The sequence below is a fragment of the Eucalyptus grandis genome, chromosome 7, assembly GCF_016545825.1.
Source record: "Eucalyptus grandis isolate ANBG69807.140 chromosome 7, ASM1654582v1, whole genome shotgun sequence".
Classification (NCBI taxonomy): domain Eukaryota; kingdom Viridiplantae; phylum Streptophyta; class Magnoliopsida; order Myrtales; family Myrtaceae; genus Eucalyptus; species Eucalyptus grandis.
This window is the reverse complement of record NC_052618.1, coordinates 8,856,631-8,865,986: the sequence shown is the minus strand read 5'-3', so window position 1 is coordinate 8,865,986 and position 9,356 is coordinate 8,856,631. Positions and strand designations below refer to the sequence as shown.

At 42.2% G+C, this 9,356-nt stretch overlaps 1 protein-coding gene and 1 long non-coding RNA gene across 2 annotated transcripts; one reads left to right on the top strand and one right to left on the bottom strand.

The window, feature by feature from the left end:
* The first annotated feature begins 1,811 nt into the window (after positions 1–1,811).
* LOC104452593 (disease resistance protein RUN1) lies at positions 1,812–5,441 on the top strand. Its single transcript, XM_039316737.1, has 4 exons — positions 1,812–2,463; positions 2,611–3,838; positions 3,973–4,275; positions 4,362–5,441. Exons 1-4 carry the CDS (start codon positions 1,967–1,969, stop codon positions 5,355–5,357), a joined length of 3,024 nt encoding a protein of 1,007 aa, XP_039172671.1. The 5' UTR covers positions 1,812–1,966; the 3' UTR covers positions 5,358–5,441.
* A 309-nt stretch (positions 5,442–5,750) lies between these two features.
* Positions 5,751–8,570, bottom strand: LOC120295607. Its single transcript, XR_005552972.1, has 2 exons — positions 8,150–8,570; positions 5,751–6,423 (listed from the first exon to the last, which is right to left on the bottom strand). It is a non-coding gene; the product is annotated as an uncharacterized LOC120295607 (long non-coding RNA).
* Between the last annotated feature and the right edge of the window lie 786 nt (positions 8,571–9,356).

Here is a 9,356-nt window from a genome sequence, read left to right as displayed (position 1 = left end):
TTACTAACACATTTTTGTTTTATTTTTAAGCTTTTTCTTTTCTTTCTTTTCTTTCTTTTCTTTTCATTTTTCTTCCTTAGCTTGGCCGGCCCCGACGGCGGCCGGCGATCGGCGACCGGCGACCGACCGCGGCCGTGAGCCGCTTGAGCTCCGCCCCAGCCGTCGAGGCTCCGCCTAGCCCGACTGTGGAAGCCGAGCTCGCCCGAGCTCGGCGAGCTCGGGCCTCGCCCGGATCGAGCAAGGCGGACCCTCGCCGGCTTGGGGTGGAGCTCCGGCCTCGCCCATCCGGCGAGCCGGGTGGGGCTCGGGCCTCGCCCAAGCTCGCCCAGGTCCGGCGAGCTCGCGGCTCGCTAGAGCCCAACGAACCTTCGGCGAGCTCGGGTGAGATCAGCCCGAGCCTTGAGCTCGCCGGATCGGCGATCGGATCTTGGTCGGCTGCCGGGCGCTTAGCCATCGTTAGGCGTGCGGCGGAAGAAGGAGGAAGGAGGAGGAAGAAGGAGGAGGAAGGAGGAAGGAGAAGGAAAAGAAAAGGAAAAATAAAAGAAAAAGAAAGAAAAATAAATAAAAATTTGTTAGGAGTCATTAACGAATGGAGGAAAATGTTTTCCACTCAAAATTTAAGTTTCAACCGAACACCGGAAAATATAGTCATTTTCCTAGAAAATGACTTCTCGGGAAAATGTTTTCCTGAGATGGCCCATTTTCCGTGAAACGAACGGACCCAAGTCTGCGGAAGAGATTGGGCGAATTATTTTTGTAAATATTGTCCTTTTTTTTTTTTGTTTTGGGGTGGGGGGAGGGGGTTCTGAACAACTATTGCCCCTTTGAAAGCCACCATTTTGCAGCAATACCTTGGGCAAGACACCTTACAAGATTGCCCCGCTGTTACTTGAAGACGAAACAAGCCAAGAACATGTGGATCTAGTGGTGTCTCCCAAATTCAAGTCCTCTCGGATGTTTTGAGTCACGTTACTTGGATTGGGTTGGATTAGCTATGGAACTCGTCTCATCTAGCCAATCGAAAAGGTAACTCGAGCTGGAAATCCTAAAAACTTATTTAACCTACTCGCATGCATCTTAAGCGGAGGACAAGTTCCCCGCCAGAGTTGGCGGTGATTGCCAATGCCCAGCACTCTTTTTTTTTTTTTCTCTATTCTTCGATTCTAAAAACTACATTTTCTGATTTCTAATTTAAACTTCTCTTTTTTGATTTTTTTTCCCTCTTGTTTTGTCTTTTCTTAGGGTACGAGTTAACCCTTATTTGGTTTGGTCGATTAATTTTCCTCAATTTTATACTTATGAAAAGGAGATATTGCTAGATATGACATATTTACAGACAAATGATTTTTTTTTTTTACTACACATAAAATAGTCTAATGTGGGACCTAGATATATCTTTAAAATGCTTTGTCTAGAGTTTATGATGTAAAATTAGAGGGCATTCCCTCTTAAGTGGGGAAGAAAAAGATTTACTTAAGAACTAGGGGCACCTTCAATAGGGAGGATAGACTATGTGTCACTTCTTCATATGTGACTACTGTCGAGTAGGTTGGAATAGTAGCTAGCTACGCCTAGGGTGAGGAGATTGATTAATTTTCCTCATTTTTACACTTGTGAAAAGGAGATATTACTAGAAATAACGTATTTAAATAAAATGTGTTTTTTCTGCTATGCATAAAATAGTCTAATACAAATGCGAAATTACTTATGTTTAGTATATGTTTTAGTAAATTTACTAGGAATAATGGTAATCTGATCAACAGTCCAAAAAATGGACGGTAAAGCTTGATTGTAATATATTTACCGAGAGATGTCACTTCGGGTTGCTCATTGGAATACCCTTGCTCGAAGTCAAGATTCCATAGCTTTGGTCTGCAAGCTTCTTCTCTTCCTCAAGTGATCTCCCAGTTGTCCCCCCGTCCGACGCAAAACCTGGTCTTTACGCCTTTCCTTGAGCTTCTCACTCATGGATATCTGCAATAGCCACTTGTCGTATTCATCTACTAGATGGCCCAATGATTGCCGCTACGAAGTCTTTCTCAGTTTCAGAGGAGGAGATGTTCGGGGGGGCTTCATTGAATTTCTCTACGAAGGCCTCGCTGATTCAGGGATCTATGCATTTATCGATCATCGTGGGATCGAGATAGGAGAAGAGATCATGCCGACAATCTTAGAAGTGATCAGGCAAACGGAGATATGCATTCCCATCTTCTCCAAAGATTTCGCTTCCAGTAAGAGTTGTCTGACGGAGGTGGCGGAAATGGTGGCGCGTGATAGGACAATCATGCCCATTTTCTACGACGTCAGCCCTTCAGTAGTCGGCAAACAGGAGGAGAGTTATCAAAACTCCTTCTCCACCCATGCGGCCCTGGGGTTGAGATCAGCGACTATAGACAACTGGAAGAAGGCACTGCGCAGTGTTTCAACCAAGCGAGGATGGGAATTGGAGAAATTTAATCACTGGTAAGTCGAAATCAAGACTTCCATGCTATTTTGACTTTTCCAACAGTAGTGAGTAAAAGTCAATGCATCTGTTCTTTTGCCTGGTGTATTATCCGACCAGTTGTTCCTTTTCATACCTTCCTCTTTCCTTCTTTTCCCGTTTGGCAGGGAGCATGAACTTATAAAGGAGGTTGTTTACACGGTCCGCCGACTGTTGAGGAAGGATGACTTAGATGTGACAGAACATTTAGTGGGGATGGATCACCATGTGCAAGTGATGATGAAAAAACTTGGTGTTCGCTATGAAAAAGGACTAGTAGTTGAAGGGCAAATGCTGACGGGAAAATGTGTGGTTGAGATATCGGGCCTTCCAGGAATTGGTAAGTCGACTCTTGCCACTGTTGTTTACAACAAAATCCATCATCTCTTTGAAGGTAAGAGCTTCCTTAAAGATATCCATGGAGAAGTTGAGCAAAGGAGACTCCTGTCTCTCCAAGAAAATTTAATTAGTGATCTCCAAAAGAAAAGATGTACGCTCAGATCTTCTGCTGAAGGTACCAAATTTATCCGCTACAAATTTACAAATTTGAGGGTTCTCATAATCCTAGACGATGTTAGTGATTTTAAACAAATCGGCCCGTTAGCTCGAGATCCAAATTGGTTCGGTCCAGGAAGCAGGATCATCGTGATTTCTATGAGATGCAATCTTGTTGATGAGTATATTCAGGCACCGATAGAAACTGCTGATCTAAGTGTGCTTGGTCATGCAAGCGAGAGGATTGTGACCTCCAGCAGAAGTAGTTCTGTTAACATTTGTGATGACATCCTCGTTGAAAAATTCGAGCTGAAGCAAATGAATGATGTCCATGCTTTTCAAATGTTCAGTATGTATGCTCTTAAAGGAGGACCTCTTCGAGAGGAAATCGCCTCTGTGGCATGGGACATTAGTTTGGCTGCCGAAGGGCTTCCTTTTCTTATTAAGATTGTCGGTTCACTTTTATGGGGAAAGCCCATAACGTTTTGGAAGGAGGCATTGGATCGATTGAAGCAAGAGACTTTCTCTAAGGAAGTCAAAGGAATTCTGAAGGCAAGATATGAAGCTTTAGAGTACAGTGCCCAACAGATTTTTCTTGATGTAGCTTGTTTTTTTTTGGGAAAGGACAAGACAATATCCTCTTACATGTGGGAAGCTTGTAAATACCATCCTACCACACGGATTGCTGAGCTTCAAGACAAGTCTTTGGTAACAACCACGGACAATAATGTATTTTGGATGCATAATCAAGTAAAATTCCTGGGGAGGGAGATTGTCGAGGAGGAAAATCCAAGTAAACCTTCCAAGCGTAGTAGGCTTTGGAATCAGGAGGATATGGCACGAGTACTGAATGAAGAAAAGGTAAATTTTGAAGACAAAAAAGTCTCTTTTAGTTTGGGATAGAGTACTTCTTTTGAATACTTTTCTATTTTCAGAGATGATTGTGAATGCACTTCTATTTCACTGTCCGTTTTCCATTTTTCCACGGTTGGCAGGTCGCTACGGTGGAAGCCCTCACTGCCTCGTTTGACAACCCTCGTTCATTTGGTAAACGTAGATTTTTCCATAATTTCTCAAATCTTAGGTATCTTGAAATGAACTGCCCTATTTTAAAGGGACATAAGCAAACTTCAAGGAACTCCAGAGAGGATCTTTTGCTTCCATGGTTAAAGTGGCTTGAATGGCAAAGGTGCCTCAATATCTCCATTCTACTAGCTTTAGATCTATCCAACTTGGTCTATCTTAATCTGTCTGGGAGTACCTCCAGAAATTGGCGGTGTTGGAAGCAAATTATAAAGGTATGATGACATGCCTGTACATTGTTGTCATCCTGTTTAACAATAGCTTGAAGTAAACAAGGCGTTTACATTCGCTTGTTTTGCAGAAGGCCAAAAACTTGAAAGTTTTGATCCTAAAAGGTAGTCGTTGGCTAGCTAAATCTCCAATTTCCCATGCTCCTATAAACTTAGAGAGACTAAACCTGGAACGTTGTTCTATTTTACCTCCGCTTGTTATGAGGTCCATAAGCAAGCTAAGGAACTTAGTTTCTTTGGATATAAAGTTCTGCACCTTTGTGCAAGAGTTGCCAGAAGATATAGGTCACTTGGAAGCTCTGGAAGAGCTTTATATCGATGGAACGGCCATTAGAGTCATTGATTTCCCAGAGGGTTCGTATGGGAAGCTTAAAATTCTGAGTGCTTGCAACTGTAAATCCTTGTCTCTATACGATTCGATTGGTAACTTGAAATCTCTTTCGTACCTAGCATTGGATGAGACTGAACTCAGTGACCTCCCTTTTTCTATGGGAATGCTGGAGAAACTCCAGACGCTATCTTTGAGAAACTGCAGGAAGTTGTGGAAACTGCCAGATTCCATCGGAAACCTCAGGGAGCTGCAACTCATGGATCTTTCGTACACGTTAGTCAATGAACTCCCTTTGTCTGTCAAGGATATGAGAAACTTGAAAGTATTAAAGATGGCTCACACTTTTATTAGAGAATTTCCTGGAGGCATCAAGAATCTAGAGAGGCTAGAAGAGATAGATTTCTCGGATTGCAAAAGTTTAACGGGGGAATGTGACATTACGGGATTATCGTCTTTGCGGGTTTTACTTCTAGAAAAAACTGACATTTCTCAGGTCATTGAGACGGATGGTCAATACTCTAATTTCCCAAACCTCAAACTAGATGGCAGATTTCACATCTCGAAAGATGGAAATTCAAAAGGAGCACAGCATTATTTCAATGGATGTGATTGTGAGACTAAGACACGGTTCCAGGCTGACGGACATCACATCGGCATGCAGATTCTGATCAGTGACCGAAGCAAGGTGGCGGTCAGACAGAAGCAAGAAAGTTCCCAGGGGACGAGGCTTAGCTAAAGAAGAAGAGTTCGCGCCCGTCTCTTTAATTCTAATTTTGTAACTGATCGAGCATGTCAACTGATCTTCCTGCAATTACGGCTATTAGAGGCATAACCAAATTCCAATTTTCGCTTCTATTCTAATTTCCAATCTCCATTCTTCTTTCGTTTTCTTGGCCATCACACTCACTCACTTTTTATTGTCTTGTATACTTGTCAATTTCCCGCAATTTTGTGCGTACGTGCTAATGATTATTAATGGCATAAGCATTGCCACTGGATTCTGTTCTCCAGTATGCCGAAGTCAACTACTATCGAATTGACGCTTGTTTATGAGTTTCGAATATCGGTAATTTGACCGCGAAAAGTTTGCTCGCCGAGTAGGAATTGTGCAGGTTAAGAATATGGTCAGTAGTAGAGAAAGAAATCTTGCTATTGTTCCTTTCTTTGGCAATTTTAAAACTAAAACGAAAATTCGATTCTGCATTCGTCCATCTAACAAAAATTCTTCAAAGATACGATATGTTTGTGAATTTTGTCGCGCCTATATTACCCAAAATTGGAAGTGATTGCTTTTTCGAGCAATTAGAGAGGCATTCCCGAATCAAATTTACAAGAGACGACAGAACACCAACTCACGTCCATGATCTTCTTCTCGAACAGCATGAGCGGCTTCTCGAACTCCAGCGTGACCGGCTTCGGCTTCTCCTTGAGCGGCTTGAAGGAAGAGAGGTGGCTGAGGACCCAGCCCTTCACGTTTGGATCCAGATCCTCGGGCCACGGGTACTCGTGCTTCTTCACCTTCCGGAGCTTCGCGGCCACTGTCAAGCTGCCCCTCCTCCCTCCTCTGGTCCCGAGCCGCGCCCTCAAAAGGGCCCTCAGGGAGATGCCATGAGCGGGGCCATCACAGCCCGAACCGCCTCCGATCACCCCCGAAAAGGTAGGAAGCCGTGGCTCCCGCAAGGGACACCGACGGCCGGATCAGAGAAGCCATTGTGCCCCGTTAACTCCTCAGGCCTTAAACTCCACCAAATCAAGGACTCGCCCACGAAGCTGCCCACGAGGCCGCCGCATGCAATGCAGTCCTTTCGAGCCAAAACACAAAAAATAAATAAACAGAAACAAGGGGTCCCATAAAAATACCATGGCATGTTTGTACGAAATTTATATTCATGTCACAAAAATCTTAAACTTTTGTCCAATATCTCTTTTAAATTACGTGGAAACATGCGTGGAGCATCCATGGCTTTCGGAAATGACATTATCTTAGAAATTTAAGCTCGTCCAAAGAAGATCTTGAAAAAAGTCGCGAGACTTCAGCCATCTCAAGGCGAGCATTGTTGTCGGCAACATATCTCTTCTTCGTAAGCTCTATTATGGAATATCCTGTGTTATTGAGCGAAGAACATCCGAAGCCCCGCATGTAATTTTTGACTTGGTGGGCCCCACGGAAAAAAGAAAGTTGAAAATTCAAAGAGAATAGGGAAAAGAAGGGAGGCTCTGTTCTTAAAGGCCAAAGGAGCACGCGAGGAAAGGAAAAAGAAAAAGAAGAGAGGCAAAAAACAGAAAGAAAGAAAGAAAGAAGATGGAGAAAAAGGAAAAGGGTTTTGCGGTTAAGAGGACCTTACCAAATCGATTCAACTCCGATTCGTAACCCTCGATAAATGTTTGTGGCCCTCATTCTTCTAATAGGAATAGTTTTCAGAGTTAGGTCACATTCGTCCATCTAACAAAAATTCTTCAAAGGTACAATATGTTTGTGAATGTTGTTGCACCTATATTACCCAAAATTGGAAGTGATTGCTTTTTCAAATAACGTGATGTCCTTAATGACGCTTATAATCAATGAAAATATCTACCGTATGATTGATATGCTGACATTTATTAGACATTTTTAATCTTTCTTAACAAGATTTTTGGGATTATATATTGTGATATTACAACTCACATATACACGTATGATATATTATCATTATCTAACTATCGGATCCTCAAGCACTAGCTATTAAATCATGTCTTGAGTTTGTGTCATGTGTGGAACCCACATTTATTGATTTAATTGTAAGATCCTATCAATTTTCGCATTAATTTTACAACACTACAGAAAAAGAAATGTATTTTAAAGAAATTTTTTGATCAACTAAGTACATCAAATTCTTTGCAAGTATGGAAATGGTATAAGCAATTCATGTGACCTAAGCAATTCCACTTTCATCTCTGGAGAAAAGGCCAAAAAAGGTTGGCCTCAGCTGTGTGCGTTCATCGTCATACGGTGCTTGAACGCATCGCTGCCAGCTTTTCCCTTTATCCCTCTACCTTGCGTTGCACGCGGGGGAGAAGACTCTGCATTTCCTAATCTTTAGATGCTCAATAGACATTAGTTTGTCTACATCTTTTGGACCACGAGTTAAAGTTTTGTTCAATGCACATGGGTCATGGAAGGATTACCACAACATATATATCTTGTTTTCTCTGAGATAAACTAGCGGCTGCTCTGAAAATCTTACACGATCTCGGCCCCCAAATAAGACGAGACCATCTCGACTTGCAGTTGTTAAGTAGCATGGGGTGAGCTCGTGTACATCGTTTTTCTTCCAAACCCGTCAGAATTCAAAATAGGGCGTGTGCACGAGAAATCAAATCATACATTGTAATGGAATACTCGAGTTAAGAATAATTGCGTGCAACTGGGGTGAGATCACAGAGAGTGAACGAAAAGGTTAGTGGCATTGTTGGCCTTTGGGTCTGCACAATGTGACGGGCGTGTTAGCGCCGAGCTTTTGCGTACAGCGTAAACATCACGAGACTTACCATGGGACGCGTGGAAGATCGACGAGGAGTGACGGAAGTGCCTCAGCAACCAACGGCTACGATCCAACTCATGCACACTCAGCAGCTCGAACGAGTCAATGTCGTGATTCTCGAAATCAACAAAGCTTTCTTTGTCCATCTTCATTTTCTGGCAGACGAAATTAGTACTCTGCAAGCTGAACAAAAGCTTAGCTCGGCCAACAAAGAGAGAAAAAAGCATACTTCTTTTAGTACATACAATATTTGATGTTGACGTTCCAACTTTATCTTTTTTCTTCTTCTTTTTTCCGGTAATAATTTATATTTCTTCCTACTATTTATTGGAGAACATGACCACAATCACTCAACAACTCAATCGAGTCGATGTCGTGACTCTCAATTCACTTTATTCCTTTGCAGACAGAAATTAATGCTGTCTAAGCTAGGCAAGAGCTTAACTTGGCTGACAAAGAGAGAAGAGCATACACCTTTTAGTACATACCCTTGACATTTGATGTTGATGCTCAAACTTTGATCTTTTTTTGCGATAATAATTCAAATATTTTTCTATTGCTTCTTGGAGAACACAATCATGGTGCTCACCAGCTCAATAGAGTCAATGTCATGACTCTCGGTTGCAATAAAGGTTTCTTCATCCATCTTCACTTTATTCCTTGACAGATGGAAATTAGTACTGTCCAAGCTGGGCAAGAGCTTAGCTCGGCCAACACAGAGAGAAAAGCATATATCTTTTAGTACATACCCTTGACGTTTGATGTTGATGCTCAAGCTTTTATCCTTTTTTTTAGATAATAATTCAAATCTTTTTACTGCTACTTGGAGAACACGACCACGGTGCTCACCAGCTCAATCGAGTCAATGTCATGTCTCTTGGTTGCAACAAAGCTTCCTTTATCCATCTTCACTTTATTCCTTGGCAGATGAAAATTAGTGCTATCCAAGTTGGCCAAGAGCTTAGCTTGGCCGACGAAAAGAGAAAAGCATACACCTTTTAGTACATACCCTTGATGTTTGATGTTGATGCTCAAACTTTTATCCTTCTTTTTGATAATAATTCAAATCTTTTTTCTACTATTTCTTGGAGAACACGACCATGGTGCTCACCAGCTCAATTGGATCAATGTTGTGTCTCTCAGTTGCGACAAAGCTTTCTTTATCCATATTCACTTTATTCCTTGGTAGATGAAAATTAGTGTTGTCCAAGCTG

Bases quoted from the DNA above. Each gene is read 5' to 3' on its own strand.
- LOC104452593 (XM_039316737.1), top strand. From the start codon at position 1,967: ATGGATATCTGCAATAGCCACTTGTCGTATTCATCTACTAGATGGCCC. The intron at 2,464-2,610 runs GTAAGTCGAAAT...CCCGTTTGGCAG, and splicing joins TTGGAGAAATTTAATCACTG to GGAGCATGAACTTATAAAGG. The intron at 3,839-3,972 runs GTAAATTTTGAA...CACGGTTGGCAG, and splicing joins GAGTACTGAATGAAGAAAAG to GTCGCTACGGTGGAAGCCCT.